The sequence below is a fragment of the Orycteropus afer genome, unplaced genomic scaffold (genome assembly GCF_000298275.1).
Source record: "Orycteropus afer afer isolate SDZICR_OR568_19922 unplaced genomic scaffold, OryAfe1.0 scaffold00155, whole genome shotgun sequence".
NCBI classification, from domain to species: domain Eukaryota; kingdom Metazoa; phylum Chordata; class Mammalia; order Tubulidentata; family Orycteropodidae; genus Orycteropus; species Orycteropus afer.
In genome coordinates, this window is record NW_006921742.1 from 5,806,491 (window position 1) to 5,832,952 (window position 26,462).

Consider the following 26,462-nt stretch of genomic DNA (forward strand, 5'->3'; position numbering starts at 1 on the left):
TGTTGGATTTTATCAAATGCCTTTTCTGCATCAATTGATATGATCATGTGGTTCTTCTCCTTTGTTTTATTTATGTGGTGGATGACGTTGACTGTTTTTCTAATGTTGATGCATATGCCTGATATGAACCCCACTTGGTCATGATGAATGATTTTCTTGATATGTTGCTGGAGTCTGTTGGCTAGGATTTTGTTGAGGATTTTTGCATCTATATTCATGAGGGATATTGGTCTGTACTTTTCCTTTTGAGTGATGTCTTTGCCTGGTATTGGTATCAAGGTTATGCTTGCTTCATAAAATGAGTTAGGGAGGAGTCCATCCTTTTCTATGTTTTGGAATAGTTTGAGCAGGATCGGTATCAGTTCTTCTCTGAATGTTTTGTAGAATTCTCCGGTGAAACACCCAGGCTTTTTTAAGAAGGGTGTTGTTCAGTTTCCATGTGTTTGCTCTTTTTCCATTGATCTTCCTATTGTTGATTTCTAATTTGATAGGATTGTGATCTGAGAAGACGCTTTGCAGTATTTCAGTGTTTTTAAATTTATTAAGGCTCGCTTTATGGCCTAACATATGGTCTATCATAGAGAATGTTCCATGTGTACTGGAAAAGAATGTATATTGTACTATTGTTGGGTGAAGTGCTCTGTAGATGTCTATAAGGTCAAGTTGGTGGATTGTATTGTTTAGCTCTTCTGCGTCTTTGTTGAGTTTCTTTCCAGTTCTATGTTTCATTGAAAGTGGTGTATTAAAGTCTCTCACTATGACTGTGGAGTCATCTATATGCCTTTTCAATTCTGTTAAAATCTGATTATGTATTTTGGGGTTCTTTCATTGGGTCCATAGATATTTATTATGGTTATATCTTCTTGTTCAGTTGATCCTTTCATCATAGTATAATGCCCTTCCTTGTCTCATATGTTGGTTTTTATCTTAAAGTGAATTTGATCAGAAATTAATATTGTGACTACTGTTTTTTTGGTTGCCATTTGCTTGACACTCTTTTTCCAGTCTTTGATTTTTAGTCTGTTTTTGTCTTTGTTTCTAAGGTGTGTCTCTTGTAGACAGCATATTGATGGGTTTTATTTTCTTATCCAAACTGCAACTCTCTGTCTCTTGAGTGGTGCATTTAATCCATTAACATTCAGTGTAATTATCAACAAGTATGAATTGGTTGCTGTCATGAATTGGTTGTTACGTGTTTTTTCATGATGTTCCTGGTTCCTTTGTTCCATATAATTTTATGTGCTGAGCTCATTATGTTTATGAATCATGTTATCATTTCCTTTCTTGCTATTGTTTTAGTATTTACACTTGTCCTGTATTTTATTGTGTTGTGAAGGTTTATCATTTTTCTTTGAGGTTACCCTGTGATTTATAATTTTCTCTCTGAGTTTAGAACAGTCCATTCTATCTTGCAGTTCTTTTGACTTCCTCACCATTTATACGTTCTGAAACTACACTATTTTTTTACTCTTTTTTGTTTGAAATTGTTCTCATTTGACAATTGATGTCTCTGGTTCCCTGTTTACATTTGTGTAAGCTTCTTTTACTTTGGATGTGTCCATACTTGTGTTGGTTTCTGGGTTATGTCATCTTGTGTATTAATGGTTGGTTGTTGTTTGCTATTATTGGTTCTCTGTTCAAAGCACTCCCTTTAGTATCTCTTGTAAGGTTGGTCTGGTTTTAACAAACTCCCTTAGTTTCTGCTTATCTGTAAATCTCCTAATTTCACCAGCATATTTGAGGGACAGTTTTGCCAGGGAGCTCTGGTAGCATAGTGCCTAAGGCACTTGACTGCTAACCAGAAGGCTGGCGGTTCAAACCCACCAACCACTCCTCGAAAGGAAGGTTGGGCAATCTACTTCCATAGTGATACTGCCTCAGTAACCCAAGGAGGGGTCACTATGAGTCGGGGCCGACTGGACGGCACATAACAACAACAACAAAACAACATATAATTCTTGGTTGAATGTTTTTCTCTTTCAGGGTTTTATATATCCCATCCCATTGCCTTCTCACTTGCATGTTTTCTGCTAAGAAATCAGAGCTTATTCTTAGTGGTTGTCCTTTGTAACTTTTTGTTTTTCCTGTGCTGCTTTCAGGATTCTTCTTTGTCTTTGGTTTTGATGCATTTGATGATGATATGTCTTGGTGATTTTCTTTTGGGGTCTGTCCTGTTTGGGGTTCGTTAGACTTCCTGAAGGGATATACTCTTATCTTTCATCATATCAGGGAAGTTCTCTTCCAACAAATCTTGGACAGTTTTCTCAGTGTTTTTTTATCTCTTCCTGTTCTGGAATTCTAGTTACACGTAGGTAATTCCTTTTGATGGTATCCCACATGAACCTTAGGCTTTCTTCATTTTGTTTTGATCTTTTTTTGATTGACCCCTTTCGAAAGAAGTATTCAGGTATTTGTCTTCAGTCTCACTAATTCTGTGTCTTCCATTGATTCAATTCTGCTCCTTTGCCCTTTCAATGTGTTATCTATTTCTAAAAATTTAGTATTAATCTTCTGGATTTCTATCTGTAGATTTTGCATCATTTCTAATTTTTCTTTTCTTTTTGTCATTTTGTTCTTGTATTTCCTTCCAGAATTGTTCTAGGGTTTTGTCTGTGTTTTCTTTAATTTTGTCAGTGTTTTCCTTGTATCTCAATCCCTTGAAAATACCTAGATATAATTCTTCTGAATTCCTTATCAGGGTGTTCCAATGCTGCTGCTGCTTCAGGGATGTGTTCTGGGTCTGTATGTTGCTCCCTTGTTTCTATCACTTTATCTTGTTTCTTTGTGTGGACTGTGATGGTTTGTTATCTAATGTTGTTGTACTTACATCTGTGTTAACTGTCCCTGAAGAGCAGTAAGGGTGAGTCAGGCTGGCTCTTCTTGGTAGTGGTTTATCATTGGCCAGTTGGTGGAGAAGGAACTGGTGTCTCTCACTCAGTAATTGGAGCTGCAGGAGGTGTGGGTGTGGTTGCATTGTATGGGCAAGGTTGCTGTCTCCCAGTCAGACAAAAACAACAATCGAAAAACCATTAAAAACCTAAAAGCAAGCAGACAACAAACACACCGCATAAACACACAGGAACAATCACCAAAGAAAGGAAAAAGAAAAGAGGAGGAAAAAAATGGCAATATCTGGGGAGAGGGCAATAAGAGAAAAGGTAGGGTAGAATAATGAAGACAAAAATGAGAAAAATGCAAAAAAACAAGAACGGGGTTAACCACAAGAAATAAAAAAATGGGTACCAGAAAAAGAGAAGAAGCTGAAAACTAGAACCTAGGAAGGGAAGAATAAAGAATAATAATAATAATAAAGACAATGATAATAATAATTTTAAAACAGACAAAAACAAACTAAAAAAAGGGAGGTGGGATTCTGGGCAGGGCACCCAGGCTCCATCAGAGCACATAGACTGGGATGCCACTCCTGCCAGCCCATAAGATGGGTGGGAGTGATGGATGGCGGCACCTCTGTTCACCAAGAGGGTGTGGGGTATAAGAGTCACAAGGGGAATATCACACCTTTCCAGTTGTTGGTGTCCAGAATGGCCTTGTTGTTCCCAGCAAGTGGAGACTATTTTTAAGTCCCTGGAATCTGGGAGAACACTGTCGCTTTAAATGTCCAAAATCGTCAAACTGCTCATAAACATTCAAAATGGCTATGCCTTCCAGACAGGCAAAAGTCCACAGCCCAGCCTGCCTTCCTCTTTGCTGCTTCCCCTTTTATTCACCAGCCACTTTTGCAGTCTCTGTGCAGTCTCAGACTAGCAGGGCTGATTTTTAGGTTAATTCTTAGGTCCTAACACCACTGGACAATATCCAAGCTATCTGTGCCATCAGGATCACTGACAGACCGCAGCTCCATACGTCTCCTTTTTTCATGTTTTCATGCAAATTCTTCTATTAGTTGGAGTTTAGTCCACTTCTATATCCTTTCCTTCAGAACTCCAGGATTCCAGGATTATCTTCTGTATCTGTGTTAACTGGTTCCCCTTTTCTTTGTTGAAGAGGGTCTATGCAGTCTTTCTGCCCATTCCACCATCTTACCAGAACCATCTGGTCTTAATTTAAGGAGCTCTGGTGGTATAGTGATTAAAGCATTTGGCTGCTAACCAAAAGATCTGTGGTATGAACCATCAGCTGCTGCACAGGAGAAAGATGAGGCAGTCTGCTTCCATAATGATTTTACAGCCTTGACAACCCTGTGGGGGTCACTAAGAGTTAGACTCAATTTGATGGCAGTGAGTTTGGGGTTTGGGGTTCTTAATTTAAATGATTAAGTAATCTAGAAAATTCTGCTTTTCTTTATATATACAAATTTGACCAGTATGTATTTCTTGAGATATTTTCTAATGTTAATGTTAGTTTCTTACTGTTGGCCACTTTACTTTTTCAATCTTGTTACAGTACCTGTACCAACCAATGTTACAATTGAGTCCTATAACTTGAGTCCTGTTCTGTATTGGGAGTATCCAGTCATGGTGCCAACCCCTGTATTCACTGTAGAGGTAAAGAACTATCGGTGAGTGTTACTGTCTTATCCTTCTCATTCTGTTTTTGTTTAGCTCCTTGCACATTCCAGAGTCTCAGTGTTCTGCTTCCATCATCTTTCCTTTCCAAACAGCACGATTTACTGAACTGCATTTTGATAGGTGCCACTGAGTTGGCTCCAATTCATAGCGACCCCGTGTACAACAGAACGAAACACTTCCTGGTCCAGACATCCAGAAGTACTGCATTTGTTCTTTTCAGAGTACTACCTCTTCTTTCTTCTTGTCAATATTGAAGTAGAAAAGTATTACATAGTTGCAAGATTTTAAGATATGACTAATAAATCTTATAGTTTAGTATAAAAAATTATGATGTCATCTTAACTCCTTTGTAATGTATTTTTTAGTAGAAAGGTAAAAATTTCAAGGTGTGCTTTTTTTTAAAATAAGTTTTAGGAGTCTTTGCATCATGTTTGATTTTATAATTAACTTAAAATTATGTTAATGGAATGTAGATTTGTTTAAGAATACATTTTTAAATTAGGTGTGTAGTGTGGTTTGTATAAGTCTTATATTTTAAGTTGAGCCTCTTTATTGTAATATAATTGGTAGTACTTCTCACCAAAGAGCACCATTCTATTCTTTCTCGACACCTTCTATCAGCTCTATACTACAAATGAAAAGTAAAGCACAAAGAAGTTTGAAGTTTATATGTTAATCATAAAAATTACCGTTGTGTTTTGTTATCCCTCCTTGTTTCAGGAGTGGGGTATGGATTGATGCTTGTACAAATATTTCTCATCATCAGTGTAATATTTTTCATAAAATGGATGACCCATCAGATCCTCTTTGGGCCAGAGTTAAAGCTAGACTTGGACACAAAGAATCTGACTATGTGGAGTCCAAAGAATTTATTATATGCCAACAAGGTGAGTGGAGTGTACACACATCTGAATTTTAGATTTGAAAATACTTAACACAGGTTTTCTGTATATGTTTACCTTTATTACCAGTTGCAAAAAATATATTAAAATGCCCAAGAAGCATTTGGAGAGTCAGTGTCTTCCCCTTCTCCTACAAACCAAAAACCAAACTCACTGCTGTTGAGTCAGACCCGACTCACAGCAACCCTTCTTTGGATTTCTGAGGCGGTATCACTACGGAAGTAGATTGCCCAGCCTTCCTTCCGAGAAGTGGCTGGTGGGTTTGAACCATCAGCCTTCTGGTTAGCAGTCAAGTGCCTTAGGCACTATGCCACCAGAGCTCCCCCCTTCTCTTAAGCTCCACAAAATAGGGCCGAGGGACAGCCATTGCATTGCCTCCTCTTTGTCATGACATTTCCACCCATGGATGGATGGATCCAGTGCCATCCAGCCATGTGGTGTCACTGTTTTCTTCCCTGTCTCCTCTGCTATTCACTTCTAAGTTATGTTCCTTGAGGACTTTGGTGGCTGGCTTTCATTATTCTTCTCTACCTTAAGTCCTTCAACCCCTGGGGGAATATTAATATTAGCTTAATACCTTAAAAAAAGTTTACTTCCTTAATCTCCAACCCTAGTGATTTTCAGCTCTTCATTCTTCCAACATCCCATTCCAGTAGTATGTATACCTGATCTTTGTTGTTTGCTTCCAGTTCTTAAATCTTCTGTGTCAATTCTGCTTTCCTGACTGTGACATCCTATCTTGCAGCATTCAGACCCTGAGTCCTGGTAAAAGAAACCTCTAGTCACTTGACACTTCTCTTCTAGTCCTTCAGTCCTTTGCCTTCTAATTTCACTACCCTCCTTGTCAGTTTTCATGCTGTGTCATTTAGACCACTGCCTTGATTCTCTTCTTGCTTTTCAGTTTGTCCCTACTTGGTCTCTTCCACAGGCCCTTCCTCTGCCTACCATTTAAATATTTTTATTCCCCAGATAACCATACCATCTGTGTCAGGTAGTTTATTCTTCCACAAAGATTTATCAAGGGACTACTCTACTCGATGGTAGTTGGTTTTTGGTTTTGTTTGACTCTATACTCTGTACCAGAAAGTATGATAGGCCCTGAGGATACATTGGTGATAAAAATGGATTGGGTTGTACAACATGTAAAAGAACAAGTCAAACAACAGAATGAGCAGTCAAAAGAAATCAGAGCTCTGGTATCATATTGCCTGAGGCATTTGACTGCTAACCAGAAGGCTGGCAGTTCAAACCCACCAGCCACTCCTTGGAAGGACGATTGGGCAATCTACTTTCTTAGTGATACTGCCTTGGAAACCCAAGGAGGGGTCGTTGTGGGTCAGATCCGACTTGACAGCTGTGAATGAGTGAGTGCTGGGACTATTGTCCAAGTCTTTCCAACAAGTCAGTGTCATGAATAAAGGATAGAAGAAGAGAATTAGGAGTAGATTAAAAGAGATTTTAGAAATAAAACAATTAGATGCAGTATGTATATTCTTGACTGAATCCTGATTTGAACAAACCAGCTATAAAACATAGCTTTGGGAAAATATCTTTGCTGTGGAAAAAAATAGACAGATTGATGAAGCAAATATGGTATAATGTTTACTAATCATCAAATCTTGGATATAATTAGATGGTGTCATTACACCATTCCCTCTTTTTACCTGCATGTTAGAAATTTTTCATAATAAGACTTTTAAAAGGGAAAACAAGAAAAGGAATCTTCCTGCCACAAAGTACATGCTCAATAAATATGTGAGGAATGGATTATTAGTTCACCAAATGATCCCAAACATCAAAGACACATAATTAATATTTATTGAACAGATGAATAGCTAATTCTGATTTTTGCAGTATAAATTCAGTGTATTCAGCAAACTTACACAGCCACCACACCAGACATCCATGGGTGCTGGAGATAACAAGAGTTTCAGTGAGAGTTCAAAGATAACTAAAATGCTTTTTTCTTTGAAACATTTTTTTAGAAACCAGGTCTCTTAATTCATAAGAGCAAAGATGCTTTAATATTATTTGTATGTCAAGGTTTTTTACTGAGATTCATGGCCAATTGTTTTTCTCTAGGACTAAAAATGAAATTCAGCTACTGAAGAGAGTTTAGATTATATCTGAGTACTTCTTGTCTGAGATATATTGAGTATTTCTTTAAGGACAGTTAGACTGTCTTCTAGATCTTTGTGGGATAGTTTGGATGTGATCTTCCTTTAGAGCAGCAGCAACAACAAAGAGGAAGTTGACAGATTGATTTTGATAATTTTCTGAAATATTCTATAAAGTCCCAAGATCAAAACTAGTATTTTTTTCCCCCAGGGAGAGTTGGACCACCTAAACTCAGTGTCAGAAAAAAGGAAAACCAAATCATCGTTGACATATTTTACCCATTGATTATTATAAATGGAAAAGAGATGGGAACCGTGTTTGATTATGAAGATACTTGTTACGATTTCCTGTACAGTATGTACGTGAGAATTAATGGAAGTGAGGTATGTGTTTCTACTTCAGCTTTTTCAAAAGGAAAATTATTCTGTATGTAGTATAAATGTTTTCTTAATGCAGTGTAACAAAAGTAGAATGTTTATGAATATTCAGGCAAGATCAATTGATTATAGACTTACAAGGAAAAAGAAGCATGTGAATACTGTTTTGAAGAATTGGTATGGGGTTCATCAATAACACTAACCAAATAAATACATATAAGTCTTTTCTTTGCCAATTTTAGTAGCATGGTCCTAGGCTGGCATTTTAACTTATGTACCTCCTTCTGTCCTCTGCTAAGAAAAAGATAATTATAACCTTTTCTTCCTCATTGGTGGTGATGTATAATAATATGAAGGCATAATTGGAAGCTGAATTAGTAAGGGAAAGAGTAGAGAAAATGAGATCTCAGTGGGTGTGGACAGATAATACAAAGTCCATTATAAGGACTTTGGCTTTTACTTAGAGTGAAATGGAAGAAACACGGAGAGTAGAAAGGGCTTCAGTCGGAGGAGTGGAACAGTCTGACCTGTGTTTTAAAAAGATCAGGCTATGTTAAGAACAGATCGTGGGTATGAAGACCAGTGGCAAGAAGCCCAAATGTGAGCCCATGACAATAATCTAGGCCAGAGGAGATGATGGATTCAACCCAAATGATAGAGGTAGGGGTGAGGAGAAGAGGTCAGGCTCTGGGTCCGTTTTGTTGATGAATTAAAATGGCTACAGAATGACTAGGAAAAATGAGTTAAGCAAGCCTCTACTTTCCTGAGCAACTGGACAGCAATTCAAGTACTGTAATAACTAAGGAAGGCTACTAGCTTGGAAAATATCCAAGTGGAGACAGCAAGTAGACAGTTGGATAGGGATTGAGAATATGAATTTGTCCGTCATTGGCGTATATAAACATGTTAAATCATTGGTGTATACCTAAATACATGTGTATATATATTTATGTGAATCATTGACTTATACAAATATATACGTAAAGCCATGAGCCTGGTTGAAATTTCCGGGGGTTTGAAACTTAGAACTCAGCGCCCACTGGCTACCATCTACCTACTCACCTAGGTCTAAAAGTAGTTTTTAAAAAACTAGAGTCATCCTAGATTCCCTTTTCCCCACTGTCTGGTACACTGGACTTCTTGGAAGTGTTTCCCAGTTTAGCATCATGTCGTCATCCGGGCTTTTCATCCATTCTCTGGTAAACTGCTTGTTTTCTTCCCTGAGAGCACCATGTTCTGTCGTGGAATGCCCTTTGCCTGTTTCATTTGGAAATTTCTACTCATTCTTTAGATTCAGCTGGGTTATCACTGTTCCTTTGAATTCTTCCCTGATACAGTATATGATTTTCTCTTCTGTGATTTGGCTGTTCCTAGCTCTGGTGGTGGCGCAGTGCCTAAGGCATTTGACTGCTAACCAGTAGGTTGGTGGTTCAAACCCACCAGCCACTCCATGGAAGGAAGACTGGGCGATCTACTTCGGTAAAGATTAACTGCCTCAGAAACCCAGTGGGGGTCACTTTGAGGGCCTAGTGGCACAATGGTTAAGCGCTCTGCTTCTAACTGTAAGGTGGGCAGTTCAAACCTACATTGGTTCTGCAGGAGAAAAGACCTGGCAGTCTGCTCCCATGAAGCCTAGAAAAGCCTATGGAGCAGTCCTCCTCTGCCACATAGGGTCGCTCTGAGTTGAAAGCAGCTCAGCAGCACACAACAAGCGTTCCATGCACTATGTCTCTTCAGTTCCTCCTTATCTGTGACAGTTTTCTTACCTCTCTTCTGCTCTACACTGTAAGTTATATGCAGTCAGGTCCACTGTCTTTCCTTTGTGTCTTTGGGATCTAGCACAAGGGTACAAACAGTGCCTGGCACTATGGGTGGCCTGTGTGCCTTGGTTGGTTGAATGAATGATGAATTACCAGGGACTGCCTCAATCCCTCCTGTGTATTACTGCCAAGAGATCTGCAGCCACTCCGTCATATTATTATTCATATTCTTCATATGAAATGTTTTTCTCTCTCACAGCTAAGTTTCTAGCATGAGAAGCATAGGACAAGTGAATATTTGTTAGTTTAAGAACTAACTTGGATATCACAGCTTCTGTAACCTTCTTCCAAACATGTTCACTATGGTGATGAAAAACACCATAAATATATTCTCTAAAGGTGTTTGACAAGATGAAAATGGTGATATTTCTTTTCAGATTAAATGGAGTCACGCATTTCTGTTGTTTTTATGCAGACTACACATAAGGTAGAGGATTGCAATGAGACTCAGTGTCGGTCCAGTATTCCAGTGTCCTCCCTGAACGCCGAGTACTGTGTTTCAGCAGACGGCTTCACAGATAGATGGGAAGTTAAAACAGAAAAGTCAGAAGAATATTGTATTACCATTTCAGATAACACCACAACATGTAAGTTCCTGCCATTCTTTGTCTTTACTCTGGGAATTCTAAATAAAGGTAGTGATTACTAAAATAGGACAGGGTGGACAGAGGCAAATCCATGGTAATTTCAGTAAATTTCTTTTCTCTTTCAAATATATTCAGTAATTCCATCTACTAAAGAAGTATATTAAAACGTAATTCCTCAGCCATTAAAAGACACACACACACAAAAAAACAGTTTGGAAAGGAGTACAGTGACCTTTTGACCATGGAAAGAAAAAATATAACAAATACATACAACCATGCACATAAAGGTCGGCATTTCAGAGTTGTGCATAATAATAGGTCAGTTTGTTACTTCAGTGTGACATGATGCTGTGTATCCATTAAAATGACATTTATGAGGACTGCAGGTTTAAGAAAACAGGAATGTTCACTGATTACAACTGTGTAACATGTTAACTGGACAAGGACAAAAATATGCAAAAATAATTGGATCCATTTATGGGTCATTTTTCTAACATTTACAAATATTTATTTTCTTTCATCATCTTTACCTTGTGTGTCAGGGGGAAACATAATAGAACTTTAGAAATGGCATTCTAAAATGGCATAATGCAAATAATCATATCCTACTTAATGCTCAAAATTTGAGATAATGCAAATGTCTCTAGATTAATTTAAAACAACCTGAATTTACATTGGGATGATTCTGTGGCCACATGGTGGCGCCACTGTGGCTCATATGCAGAACTCGCTGCCTGCCCGTGTGAGAGCCTCACACACTGCAGTGTAGCAGCTCATGAAACTAACAACACCGGATTGGCGTTAGTTACGTCATTATTTTAACCTGTTGGAAAGGAAATTAGAGGTAATAGAATTCCACAAAGGTGGCCAAAGACCACCACAATACACAATACATAGTGCTACTATTTGTAAAAAATACTGAAGATTATGCTGAGAAAATAAAAAGAAGCATTAGAACAAAATGCACAATAGTGATTATAAATGTATCTTCCTTATTTTGTGTTATTAAAGCAAAAGGTCATTAAAGAGACAGGAAAGAAGGAAAAGGCTAAAATGGATGTCAAAAGAGTCTGAAACTTACTAGTGAATGGAGAGTAGCTAAAGCAAATGGAAGAAATGACAAGATAAAAAAGCTGAACAGATTTCAAAGAGCAGCTTGAGAAGACAAAGTCAATTGTTGTAAGAAATGTGCAAAGACCTAGAGTTAGAAAAACAAAATGACATAACATTTCTTGACCTTTCTCAAGCTAAAAGAACTGAAGAAAACATTCTAGCCTCAAGTTGCAATATTGAATGGTTCTATAGGCAAATTATTGAATGATGCAGGAAGCATCAATAGAAGGTAGAAGGAATACACAGAGTCACTTTACAAACTAGAATTGGTTAATGTTCATCTATTCGAGGAGATGGCATATGATAAAAAATCCATGGTATTAAAGGAAGTAGTTGAAGCTGCAGTGAAGGAATTGGGGAAAAACAAGACTCCAGGAATTGATGGACTACCCATTGAGAGATGTTTCAACAAAATGGATGCCTCACTGGAGTCTTGTCTGTGCCAAGAAGTTTGGAAGACAGCTACCTGACCAACTGACTGGAAGAGATCCATATTTTTACCTATTCCAAAGAAAGGTGACCCAACAGAATGTGGAAATTATCAAACAATATCATTAATATCATATGCAAGTAAAAGTTTGCTGAAGATAATTCAAAAATAATTGCAGTAGTATATTGACAGGGAACTTCCAGAAATGCAACTTGGATTCAAAAGAGAACGTGGAACAAGAGATGTCACTGCTGATGTCAGGTGGATCTTGGCTGAAAACAAAGAATATCAGAAAAATGTTTACTTTTGTTTTATTGACTATGCAAAAGCATTCAACTGTGTAGATCATAACAAATTATGGATAACATTGAGAAGAATGGGAATTCGAGAATGCTTAATTGTGCTCATTAGGATTCTGTTTATAGTATAGGAGGCTGTCATTTGAATAGAACAAGGGATATTGCATGGTTTAAAATCAGGAAGAGAGTACATCAGGGTTGTATCCTTTTACTGTGCTTATTCAGTCTGTGTGCTCAGCAAATAATCTTAGAAGCTGGACTGTATGAAGAATGTAGCATCAGGATTGGAGAAAGACTCATTAACAACCTGCGATGTGTAAATGACTCACCCTTGTTTGCTGCAAGTGAAGATGACTTGAAGCACTTATTGATGAAGATTAAAGACTATAGTCTGCAATATGGATTACACCTCAATATAAAGAAAACAAAAGTCCTCACAACTAGCCCAATCAGCAGCATCATGATAAATGGCGAAAAGATCAAAATTATCAAAGATTTCATATTACTTGGATCCACAATCAACACCCATGGAAGCAGCATTCAGAAAATCAAACATCATATTACACTTGGCAAATCTGCTGCAAAAGACCTTTTTAAAGTGTTGAAGAACAAAGATGTCTCTTTGAAGACTAAGGTGCATCTTACCCAAGCCATAGTATTTTCAATTGCCTAATATGTAGAAGGGAGCTCTGGTAGCATAGTGGCTAAGATACTTGCCTGCTAACCAGACAGCTGGCGGTTCAAACCCACCAGCCACTTCTCGGAAGGAAGGTTGGGCAATCCTACTTCCGTAGTGATACTGCCTCGGAAACCCAAGGAGGGGTCGCTATGAGTCGGGTTTGACTCGACGGCACATAATAACAACAACAATATGTAGAAAATGGGCAATGAATAAGGAAGACCAAAGAAGAGTTGATGCCTTTGAATTGTGGTATTGGCAAAGAATACTGAAAATACCATGGACTGCCAGAAGAACAAACCAGTCTGTCATGGAAGATGTGTAGCCAGAATGCTCCTTAGAAGTGAGAATAACCAGACTTCATCTCACCTACTTTGGTCATGTTGTCAGAAGGGTTCATTCCATGGAGGAAGGGTAAGGATATCATGCTTAGTAAGGTGGAGGGTCAGCAAAAAAAGGGGAGGCCCTCAACAAGATGGATTGACACAATGGCTGCAGCTATGGGCTCAAGTATAGCAAGGATTGTGAAGATGGTGCATGACTAGGCAGCATTTCATTCTGTTGTATATAGGGTCACTATGAGTCAGAGCCAACTCAACCACCCCTAACAATGTCAGTAACATAGATGGTTATTCAAGGTGACTTCATTGCTGTGCAACTTGTGTGTGTATGTGTGTGTGCATATTTGTAAGTATTTGCAATCTTAAAATAAAATGTAATAGACCATTCTGAGAAGTGGGACTAAATTATTTTGAGAATTATAAACATTGCCAGAATTTATATCTGAAGATGTATGTTTGGCATTCTTCTTTGCCCTTTTTTTTCTTTTTCAGTTTTTTTATTGTGATTAGACTGAAAGTTTACAGAGCAATTTGATTTTCCATAAACAGTTCATACACATTTTGTTTCATGACATGGATTGCAATCCCCATAATGTAACATCTCTCTTCCCACTTCCTCCCTGTGGTGACCTTTTCCCTGTGTTCCTCTTTCCTATGCATTCCTGCCCTTTGAGCTTTCTCCCTGTGCAAGTACTGTGCTTCTGAGCTCCCATGGTTGATTGTTCTAAACAGTATACCACCTGGTATAAATGCTAACGTTATACGCCTATTATTTGGCTGGGAGCTCTGGTAGCATGGTGCCTAAGGCACTTGACTACTAACCAGAAGGCTGGTGGTTCAAACCCACCAGACACTCCTTAGAAAGAAGGTTGGATAATCTACTTCCGTAGTGATATCACCTCGGAAACCCAAGGAGGGGTCACTATGAGTGGGTCCGACTTGACGGCACATAACAACAACATTATTTGGCTGGAAGTCAAGGTAGTAAGTTCAGTTCCAGGACCAAACGGTGACTCGGACCATAGTCTTGGGGGTTTCATTGATCTCTGACAGACCAGCGAGTTTGGCCTTGTTTATGATTTTGAATTGTTTTTCCACATTTTTCTAACATTCTATCCAGGATTTCCTATATTGATCCCTTTGTGAGTGACCGATAGTGGTAGCCAGGCACCGTCTATTTCTACCAGTCTCATGGTCATGTAAGCTGAGATTCACATGGTCCACTAGTCTCTTGGACTGATTTTAGCCGTGTGTCTTTGGTTTTCTTCATTCTTCTTTGCTGTGGACGAGGAGAGACCCATTCTTGCATCTAGATGATCACTTGCAAGCTTTTAAGACCCCAGTCACAACTCACCAAAGTAGAATTTAGAGCAGTGTTTTTGTGTAGTATGTTACGCCAGTTGAGCTTGATGTCTCTCTGACCATGGTTCCAAGCCCACAGGTCCAATAACTCACTGCATCAGGGTGGTTGACTGTACCTAACAAGTTACTGTTACTTTGTCCCCTGTTAGTTCTAGTTATATGGACATTCTTACAGTTTGTGCTTTTTTAAAAATTTCACTGTTTAAAATGCTCCCCAAGCATAGTGCTGAAATGCTATCTAGTGTTCCTTAAGCACAGGAAGGCTGTGATGTGACATACATAGAAAAGCCATGTGTTAGGTAAGCTTTGTTCAGGTATGAATTATGGTGCTTTTGGCTGTGCATTCAATGTTAATGAACCAACTTATATAAATAAGGAGCTCTGGTGGTGTAGTGCCTAAGGCATTTGACTGCTAACCAGAAGGCTGGCGGTTCAAACCCATCAGCCACTCCTCGGGAAGAAGGTTGGGCAATCTACATCTGCAGAGATACTGCCTCGGAAACCCAAGGAAGAGGGGTCACTATGAGTTGGACCGACTCGACGGCAGTGAGAGTTTTAAAGAGAAACACACAAAAAGCAAGATTATGTATCAGTTAGTTGATGCAAATCTTGTGACCAGAGGTTGCAGGAACCTAACTCTGTTTCCCCTAAGAAGAGTGGTTCAGTATGTGCTGATTTGGTGTTTACAGTGACCTTATAGACCATAAGTACTGTGAATAATGAAAATCAGCTATAGCAGTAATCTATCTTAATTCTAATTTGTGATTTATTTATTTTTTTTTTTAGATTCTGTCTGGATTCCAGTTGTTGCTGCTATCCTTTTCTTTCTAATACTTATTTTTGTAGTCATATGTTGTCATATTAAGAAGATAAATCCTTGTAAGAGAAAAAACACCATCTTACCCAAGTCCTTGGTAACTTATTTAAATGTTTACCTTTAATTATTTATACTAATATGTAATGTTGAGTTTTTTGACAATGTCTTAATTTTGTAGGATACTATACAGCTAAGATAGAATGATATTCAAAAGCATGTTGCCGACCATAAAGCACTTCATGTTCCTCAAAGCCACAGATTTTTTTTCTACCTACCAGTCACTTTTGTACGCACAAGCACAGTTAGACACATCTGTTAAGGAGCTTAAAGTCTAGTAGGAGAGAAATCTAACTGTGCAGTGGGGGTGCCATGTGATAAGTTCAATGCTAGAGGTTTATGTGAGTGCCAGTGAATATCTCGTCCAGCCTTAGGGGCAAGGAGTTAGTCATGGATTTTCCAGAGGCAGCAATGCCCAAGCAGCCTGGAGCAATAGATAGGTGTTTATCCAGGTACTCAGGGACAAAATATGCTAAGTCCCAGAGTCAAGAAAGCATGGCTTTTGAAGATCTGCAAACACAAAAGGACTTCATTGTGGTTGAGTATAGAAAGAAAGATGGCAAGAAATGAGACGAAAATAGTAGTTTGACATTTTAATATCTTAACATTTAGAAGCTTCATATGATGAAAAGAACATTTAAAGGTAACAGAATGATAGCTGTTTGAATCGAATATGACAGGAATAGTATCTGTGATTTGCAAAGGGCACATTTAAATTCATTATAGAAACACTGCCTTTGAGTACAATGGATGAAAAATATCAACAATTAAAATTCATCCTTGCTGGTAATTAAATATAAAACAACTTTGTGGAATGTCATTTTACACCCATTTGAAAAGGAAAAATAAACCTGCATATTCAGTAGGATGAGTGGCAGTAAAACTGATATATTCTGGTGAAAAGTAATACAGCCCAATATCCTAGTTATCTAGTGCTGCTATAACAGAAATGTCACAAGTGGTGGTTTGAACAAGCAAATTTATTTTCTCAGCATTGAGGAGGCTAGAAGTCTGAGTTCAAGGTGCTTCCTCTAAGGGAGGCTTTTCTCCTTTTGTCCACTGTGGAGGAAGATCCTTGTCCCTTTGAGTTTCTGCTCCTGGGTGATATTCCTGTGGCTTGGCATCTCTGTTCTCCCATCTCTGCTCCTCTTGCTAGCTTGTTTGATCTTCTTTTTATATCACAAGAGATTGGTATAAGACATACCCTACAATAATTTTGTCTCATTAACATAGCAAAGTCAACCCCTTTCCAGATGGGATTATAACCACAGACATAAGATCAGGGTTTACAACACATGTTTTTGGAGCACACATTCAATCCATAACATTCTACCCTTTGGCTCCCCAAAATTCATGTTTTTGCCACATGCAAAACACATTCATTCCATCATGTTCTGTGTTAGGTGCCATTGAGTCATCTCCAACTCGTAGCAACCCTATGCACAGCAGAACGAAACACTGCCTGGTCCTACACCAGCTTGACAATTCTTGCTATACTTGAGCCCATCACTGCACCCACTGTGTCAGTTCATCTCATTGAGGGCCTTCCCCTCTTTTGTTGACCCTCTACCTTACCAAGCATGACATAGTCCCTTCTGACAACATAACCAAAGTATGTGAGATAAAGTCTGGCCATTCTTGCTTCTAAGGAGCATTCCGGCTGCACTTCCTCTAGGACAGACCTATTAATTCTTTTAGCAGTCCACGGTACTTTCATCATTCTTCAAAGACACAACAATTCAAAAGCATCATTTCTTTTTCGGTCTTCCTTATTCGTCGTCCAGTTCTCACATGCATATGAGGCGACTGAAAATATCATGGCTTGTGTCAGGCGCACCTTAGTCCTCAAGGAGACATCTTTGCTCCTCAGCGCTTGAAAGAGGTCCTTTGCAGCCAGTTTGCTCAGTGCTATATGTCGTTTGATGTCCTAACTGTTCCTTCCATTGGCATCGATTGTAGAACCAAGCAATGTGAAGTCTTTGACAACTTCGATCTTTTCTCCATTTATTGTAACGCTGATTATACATCCAGTTATAAGGATTTTTGTTTTCTTTATACTGAGATGTAATCCATACTGCAGACTGTATTCTTCAGTCTGCATCAGTAAGTGCTTCAAGTCATTGTCACTTTCAGCAAGCAGAGTTGTGTCGTCAGCATATCACAGGTTGTTAATGATTCTTCTTCTAATCCTGATGTCACGTTCTTCTTCATATAGTCCAGCTTCTCGCATTATTTGCTCAGCGTACAGATTGAGTAAGTATGGGGAAAGGTTACAACCCTGATGTACTCCCTTCTTGATTTTAAACCATGCAGTGTCCCTTTGTTCTGGTCAAACGACAGCCTCCTGGTCTATGTACAGGTTCCTCATGACCACAATTAAGTGTTCTGGAATTCCCATTCTTCTCAACAATATCCATAATTTGTTATGATGCACACAACTGAATGGTTTTGCATAGTCATTAAACACAAGTAAACATCTTTCTGGTATTCTTTGCTTTGAGCCAAGATCCCTCTGACATCAGCAATAATATCCCTTGTTCCATGTCCTCTTCTGAATCCAGCTTGCACCTCTGGAAGTTCTCTGTCAGTATACTGCTGCAACCATTTTTGAATTATCTTCGGTAAGATTTTACTTGCGTGTGATATTAATGATATTGTTTGATAGTTTCCACATTCTGTGGGATCACCTTTCTTTGGAATGGGTACAGATATGGCTCTCTTCCAGTCAGTTGGCCAGGTAGCTGTCTTCCAAATCTCTTGGCATAACCGAGTGAGTGCCTCCAGTGGGGCCTCCATTTGTTGAAACATCTCAATGGATTTTCCGTCAATTCCTAGTGTCTTGTTCTTTACCAGTTCTTTCAGTGCAGCTTCGACTTCTTCCTTTAGTACCGTTGGTTCTTGATCATATGCCACTCCTAAAACGGATGAAGATCAGCCAGGTCTTTTTGGTACACTCTGTGTACTAATATACTCTGTATTCCTTCCATCTTCTTTTGATGATTCCTGCATCATTCAATATTTTGCCCATAGGCTCTCTCCATATTGCAACTCAAGGCTTGAATTTTTCCTCAGTTCTTTCAGCTTGAGAAATGCCGAGTGTGTTCTTCCCTTTTGGTTTTATAACTCCAGGTCTTTGCACATTTCATTATAGTAATTGGCTTTATCTGTTTTAGCTGCTCTTTGAAATCTTCTGTTCAGCTCTTTTATTTTGTCATTTCTTCCCATTTACTTTAGCTACTCTATGCTCAAGGACAAGTTTCAGAGTCTCTTCTGTCATCCATTTTGGTAATTTCTTCTCTTCTCGTCTCTTTAATGACCTCTTGCTTTCTTGCATGGTTGATGTTCTTGGTGTCATCCTACAATTCTTCTGGTTGTCAGTTATTGATGTTCAATACATCAAATCTATTCTTTAGATGTTCTCTAAATTCAGAAGAGATATATTCCACGTCATATTTTGACTCTCATGGACTTGTTTTAATTGTCTTCAGCTTCAAGTTGAACTTACATATGCACAGTTGATGGTCTGTTCCACAGTCAGCTCCTGGCCTGGTTTTGGCTGAAGATACTGAGCTTTTCCATTGCCTCTTGTCACAGTTATAGTCAATCCAATTCCTGTGTACTCCATCTGGCAAAGTCCATGTGTATAGCCACCATTTGTGTTGTGGAAAAAAGTTATTTGCAATGAATAAGTCATTGGTATTGCAAAATTCTATCATGCGATCTCCAGCATTATTTCTGTCACCAAGGCCAAATTTTCCAACTACCAGTGTTTCTTCTTTGTGTCCAACTTTTGCATTCCAGTCACCAGTGATAATTAACACATCTTGATTGCACATTCAGTCAATTTCAGACGGCAGAAGTTGATAAAAATCTTCAGTTTCCTCATTTTGGGCTTTGGTGGTTAGTGCATAAATTTGAATAATAGTCATATTAACTGGTCTTCCTTGTAGGCGTATGGATATTATCCTATCACTGACAGCATTGTACTTCAGGACAGATCTTGAAACATCCTTTGTGATGATGAATGCCATGCCATTCCTTTTCAAATTGTCATTCCCGGCATAGTAGATCATGTGGTTATCTGATTCAGAATGGCCAAAACCAATCCATTTCAGCTTAATAATGTCTAGGATGTCAGTCTTTATGCATTCCATTTCATTTTTGACAACTTCCAATTTTCCTAGATTCATACTTCATACATTTTGTGTTCTAGTTACTAATAGATGTTTGCAACTGTTTCTCCTCAAATTGAGTTCTGCTGTGTCAGCAAATGGAGGTCTCAAAAGCTTTACTTTGTCCTTATCATTGAGGTTAGTTCTACTCTGATGAGGCAGTTCTTTTCCAGTCGTATTTGGAGAGTCTTCCAACCTAAGGGGCTCATCTTCCTGTACTGTATTGGACAGTGTTTTCTAGGCTATTCATAAAGTTGTGCAGTAATGTATCAGACAGTGTTTCTTTGCTATTTGTAAGGTTTTATCTGGCCAATTCTTTGAGAAGTGGTTGGCCCTTTCCTTCTTTCTAGTCTGTCTCAGTCTGTAAGCTGCATTGAAACCTGTGCACCATGTGCAACCCTGCTGATATTTGAAACACTGGTGGCACAGCCTGAAGCCTCACAACAACATGCAAGCCACCACAGTACAACAAACTAACAGGGTTGTCTCCTTTAGCTGTTTGAAACCTCTCTGCCATCCCTTACCTGGATCCTGCCACTTTGTCGTTCCCTGCTTTCCCCCCTTTCCTGACTTTTGGAGTGGGGCCTGTGTCCTTCCCCTTAACTGGATCCTGCTGCTCTGTCTGTTGTCCCTGGCTTTCCCTGCTTCCTGCCTCTTAGGCTGGGGCCTGTGGCCCTGCTCTTACCTGGTTCATCTCATCATATCATCCCAAAAGTCTTAAATCAACTCCAGGTCCGAAATCTCATTTTTGGAATTATCTAAATCAAATGTGGGTACGACTTTAGATGTATTCCATCCTGGGACAAAATTCCTTTTCATCCGTAACCTGGGAAACATACATTACATGTTATCTGTATCCAGAGTACTATGGCAGAACAGGCACACAATAATCATGTCCATTATAAATGAGAGAATTTGGAGGGAAAGAAGGCATAAAGGGCACTAAGCAAATCCAAAACCTGGCAGAATATATTACCTTAGCTGTCAAGGCTTGAAAATAATGCTCTTTTCTCTAACACCATCTGGTAAAAGGCCCTATCCTCCAGATTCTGGGTGGTGACTATGCCCTTTGGATTCTGGGTGGAAGCCCCTTGGCCCTGGGCTTCAACTGTGCCTACCAGGCTCACTGGGATGGCATCTCTGCTGCCTTGACTTTGAGTGGCCCCATTCTCCTAGTCCATCTGAGTGGCACCCCACCCCATGGGCCCTGACTGATGTCATTCTTCTCCCCCTTTGACATCATAGCTCTACCCCCTCAGCTTTGGGCAGCAGCCCTATCACCCTGGCACATCTTAACAGCAGCCCCATGCTCCAAATCCAAGTTGGCAAAGAGCCATCTCTTTCAAACCTAGGAGGCTGTGACCTCATGCTTTGAGATCCAGGAGACCATGGCCTCACCCTTTAAAACTGAGAAGGCCTTGCTTCCCTGCTTCTTCCAGCTGTTCTGCTATGTCAGAGCTGCACCAGGATGGTCCTCTCCTTTTCTTGGAGGACAGCAGATGTAGCTCATATGGCTTATTTACTGCCTGTGGAATTCCAAGAAGCTGACAATGTTTCTTCCTTTCTTTCTCTGTTCCCTTTAATCTAAGCTAATGGGTTTTCTGCTGTAGTAGTTGGTTAGATCCATCAGTCACAGATGTAATCTTTTTAACAAAAGACTGTGTAGCCACATCCTTGTTGAGTATTCCAGGACATGTGTCCTTAGTTTGTACAACAGAATTTTCTGAATATTTTGGAGTTCTGTTTTTATTTTGCATAGTTTATTTTTAAGACCAATCTGTTTACTTTAAGTGTCAAAGAGAAACCACATGGTCCCTTTAAGATCTTGCTTAGAAATCTCATCAGTAGCCAAGTTTATCACTTAATTTCTCCCCTGGTAGCCATCAAAGAAAATTTCTTTTCTTATGAAATCTTTTTCTTGACCTTTTTACAATACTGTTCTCATACAATATTTGTACTTTTGTGATTGGGTAACTTCACTCAGCATATGGCCTCTAAATTCATCCATATTATGAGATGTTTTGCAGATTCATCTTTGTTCTTTAATGTTGCATAGTATTCCATTGTTTATATGTACCATAGTTTGTTGATCCATTCTTCCCTTGAGCATTTTGGTTGTTTCCATCTTTTTGATACTGTGAATAGCAATGAACATGAGTGTGCATGTATCTGTTTGTGTCACTGCTCGTATTTCTATAGGGTATACCTAGTAGTGGGATTGATGGATCATATGGTATTTCTAGTTCCAGCTTTTTAAGAAAGTGCCATACCATTTTCATCATTTTTTTAAGCCACGTTTCTAGCAGCATTCTGTTGCTGGCACCATATGTATTCTCTAAGGCAATAGAGACTTTCTCTGTAGCTCTCCCCACTTCCTTCTGAACCCTCATCAGAATTGCCTTTGAAGTTCATAATTCTACCAACAGTCTCTTCAAGGAAAGCTAGGCTTTTACTGTTAAGCACTTTAAAACTCTCCCAGCCTCTACTTACTCAATCCCAAAACCACTTGTATATTGAGTAGCACCTCACTCCTCATACCAAAATCTATTTTAGTTATCTTTGGCTTTTATATTTATTTTATTACAGAGGTTAAAAGCCTGAATTCAGGGTGGCTCGAGGGGAAGGTTTCCTCTTTTTATTGAGAAAGGTCTTTATCTCTTTGAACTTCTGCTCCTTGACAGTCTTCATGTGTCTTGGCATTTCTTCCACCATTTTTGTTCCTCCTGTTTGCTTGTTTAATCTCTTTTTATATCTCAAAAGAGGTTGATTTAAGACATACCCTACACTAATCCAGCCTCATCAACATAACAAAGACAACCCCTTCTCAAATGAGATTATAACTACAGGCGTAGAAGTTAGGATGTACAGCACATATTTTGGAGGGACACAATTCAATCCATAACACTATGGTTGGAAGAGCCACAAATATACCCTATTCTTTGCCTTAGTAATTTCACTGTTAAGAATTTATTTTAAGGAAATAATTTTATGAATGAAAAAATATATGAAAATACTCCATTCAGCATGTTCTATAGTAGTAAAAATTGTAAACACTTTAATATCTACTGTTAAATTATAATAATCAACATAAAGAAATAATATGAGCCACTGAAAATTACAAAGATGAAGGCATATAGTGAAAACGTTATAAAGTAAGTAGGTGTCTTCCTATTACAAATGTAGCATGTATGCATGTGAAAGCTAATTACAAAAAGCAACATGTGTATTGGTGACATGTGCAGACTTTTAAAAAATCCTGGGATGTGGGGGTGGCAACCACTTCATTCTATTTTAATGTTATACTAAATATGTCATTTAGTGGTATATTTAAGTGGTCCGTTATGCTTAGGTCACATTTTTTGAGGATTGGCACTTATGTTTATTAATTTACTATTTTTCTCTCCCTTAGCTCTCTGTTGTAAAACATGCCACTTCAGAGACAAAACCTGAATCAAAATATGTATCACTTATCACATCATACCAGCCTCTTGCCCTAGAACATGAGAAGGAGAACAATGAAGAGCAAATGTCTCCAGCAGCGATTCCAGGTGTGCATACAGAAGGCAATCCAGGAAAAATGGAGCATGCAGAAGCAGCTTCCAGTGGAATAGAAGTGGTAACTGCTGAAGAAAGTATTTCTGCCATGGTCCCAAAGAGCCATACAACTCCAATAAAAAGAGAGAATTCTCTCCATTCGAATAGCAACCAGTCTGAATCCTGCAGTGTCACTTTAAACTTGTACCACTCCAGAAAAGGTTCTGATAGTGGCCTTGTGGATGGCTTCTTACCTGACTCAGAGTTCCCCCCAAATAATAAAGCTGAAATAAAGACAGAAGGACAGGATTCCATAACACTGAGAAACACTGCCACCTCATTTGGTTATGATAAACCACACGTGATAGTAGATCTGGTTGGGGAGGATGGTGGTAGAGAGTCCTTGATTGGCTATAGACTTCCAACAGACTCCAAAGAGTTTTCATAAAGTCAGTTAAGATGCACCAAGTTTGAACTGGGAGCTCTGGTAGCATAGTGCCTAAGGCATTTGACTGCTAACCAGAAGGCTGGCGGTTCAAACCTACAAGCCGCTTCTCGGAAGGAAGGTTGGGCAATCTACTTCCGTAGTGATACTGCTTCAGCAACCCAAGGAGGGGTTGCTATGGGTTGGGTCCGACTTGATGGCACATAACAACAGCAACAAGTTTGAACTATCTGATTTCCTGACAGTTTTTGAATTCAGAAATCAAATCTTTATTGATAATAACTAGAGTGTCTTGTTTTAGATGAAAGTGTAAAAAGCCTGTGTGGCACTGTTATCTTTAACCTGAAAACTACAGAGAACATTGTATCATGTAAAGCACTCCTGCTTCATATGATGGTAGTTATTACCTCTGTCCTTTCTGGCCATTTAAAGAGCTGTAATGCTTTTTTTTTTTTCTTCTGTGCCAAGGCATGATGTTTGGTTTTTGAAAGCTGACATGTATAGCATTTTAAAATGCATTCTGAAAGCTTTTCAAAATTGTATTTAAAATCTAATTCTAACTAATTGACTAAACAATGTAAATACAGATGTATATATTTCTACGAGACATTGCATGTCAATATTTTTAAATAAAATATTTTAAACCTTATTTTTGTACTCATTTATTGAAGCATTTAGGCAGTCTTTCATAGTTAACCAGAATATATTTTTATCCTATCGTTTGTTTCCATGCATGAAAGCTATACTTATTTTCTAATTGTTCAGACCTAAACTTTAAAGTAATCCTAAAAATAGCCTCTTCTTTAAGAATGATCCTTTTGTATCTGTATTTCAATATTTAGTACCCAGTCTGCAGAACACAGTTCCCAGTGGTCCAGAAAGAACAAATTTAGCTACAATGCTTGTGGGTTTAGAAGCCTTTAGCATAAAGGTGAAGGGTCAAAGTCATGGGAGTGACTGTGGGAGCCCTGAGAAGCATGAGGAGTGAAGAGAGAATCACCAAAGAGAGGCCAACCAAGAGTTAATGTGTGTGTTATACAACTTAATGTCGAGTTGGACCCAACTCATAGTGACCCCTCCTTGGATTTCTGAGGCAGTATCACTATGGAAGTAGAGTGCCCAACCTTCCTTCCAAGGAGTGGCTGGTGGGTTTGAACTGCCAGCCTCTGGTTAGCAGTCAAGTGCCTTAGCCACTACACTACCAGAGCTCCCATTTTACAACTAGCTCTTGGGAATTAGCAAAAGGACAGAAATTTTAAGACCTAAATGAATTAATGGAGCAAAAAAAAATTTTAGTTTATATATGTAAATTAGCAGATATGCTTAGAATAAGTGTTTCTCCTTAATGGTGCAAATTAAAATGTTTTTTTTTTTTTTCTTCTATTTGGGGAAAAAAAACAAACGTGGTAAGTACTGCTAAAATTGTAGTGAAATACTTATTTTGGAAGAAATATATGTTTGGTATTTTGGGGTCATTGTTTCATTTTTGCATTTAATTCTTTGATCCATCTAGGTTTTTTTCTTCTCCCTAATAAGAAGTAAGATTAGGATCTAGGTTTATTATTTTTCCCTGATAAATTAGCCAGTTGTCCCAATATCATTGATTAAATAATTCTTTTCTGTGCTGATTTCAGATGTCACATTCATCACATGCCAGTATCTCAACACTTCTGGGACTGTTTCATTGTTCTTTCTTTTAATAGCTTTATAGTGGGATATCTTTTGACTTTTGAGACCTTCCCTAATACTGTCAGTCATTGTTCATTCTTCATCTTTCTTAGCAGTGATTGTTCTTTCAGGCTAACTATAGAAATGTTTGGTCAAGTTTCCCCAAAAATGTTGAAGATGTATTGGGATTTGTATTGATGGTATTGATGGGTTAACTTTTTCCAAAGCTGAATCTTCTATAAAAATGAGGAGTATCTCTCTTCAAGACTTAAGTTCTGCATTAGAATATTACACTTACGCAGGGCATTTGTTACTCGCTTTATTTCTTGATACTTTACATTTTGTGTTGATGGGGAGGTGATCTTGAATTATTTTAAGTGGTGTGTTACTCAGTTTGCTTTTTTCCCCTTGGTCTTCCTATTGTTGATTACTAAATTTCTAAATTTAAAATTACACACTGCCTATCAGAACGAGGTCCCAGGGGAGAGGAAAGGAAGCCAGGCAGGAAAGAGGGAGAGAAGAAAAACCCAAGGGGACTGGGACAGAGGGAGCAAGCAGCAGGGATCCAGGTAAGGGGAGGGACCCAGGCCCCAACCCCAAGTGGCAGGAAAACAGCAGGGATCCAGGTAAGGAGAGGTTGGACAGGTTTTGAAGCTAAGGGAGACAAACTTGTCTGTCAGTTTGTCATACTGTGGTGGCTTGCATGCTGCTGTAAGGTTTGAGACGGTGCCACCAGTGTGTCAAATGCCAGCAGGGTTGCACATGGTACACAGGTTTCAGCACGGCCTGCAGACTTAGACTAGGAAGAAGGAAGAGGCCATCCACTTCTCAAAGAATTGGCCAGGGAAAGCCTTATGAATAGCAGAGAAACACTGATACATCACCAGGCAACTTTATGCATAGCTTGGTAACATTGATACAGTGCAAGAGGAATGAGCCCCTTAAGTTGGAAGGCTCTCAAAATATGACTGGGAACGTTCTGCTTCATCAGAGTAGAACCAATCTTACCACTATGGATAAAGTAAAGCATTAGAGACCTCCATTTGCTGACATGGCATGACTCAAATTGAGAAACAGCTGCAAACATCCATTAATAATCAGAACATGGAATGTATGAAGTACAAATCTAGGAAAATTGGAAGTTGTCAAAAATGAAATGGAATGTATAAAGATGGATATCCTAGGCATTAGTGAGCTGAAAAGGACCGGTTT

At 38.8% G+C, this 26,462-nt stretch overlaps 1 protein-coding gene across 1 annotated transcript in view; it reads left to right on the forward strand.

Moving 5' to 3' along the window:
* The window catches only part of IFNGR1 (interferon gamma receptor 1), a 43,427-nt gene extending 19,842 nt beyond the window's left edge, over positions 1-23,585 (forward strand). The window contains 7 exon segments of the mRNA XM_042781714.1: positions 4,405-4,519; positions 5,250-5,416; positions 7,760-7,936; positions 10,086-10,148; positions 10,151-10,333; positions 15,344-15,471; positions 23,013-23,585. Coding sequence (XP_042637648.1) covers positions 4,405-4,519; positions 5,250-5,416; positions 7,760-7,936; positions 10,086-10,148; positions 10,151-10,333; positions 15,344-15,471; positions 23,013-23,585 — 1,406 coding nt within the window.
* Positions 23,586-26,462: the final 2,877 nt, after the last annotated feature.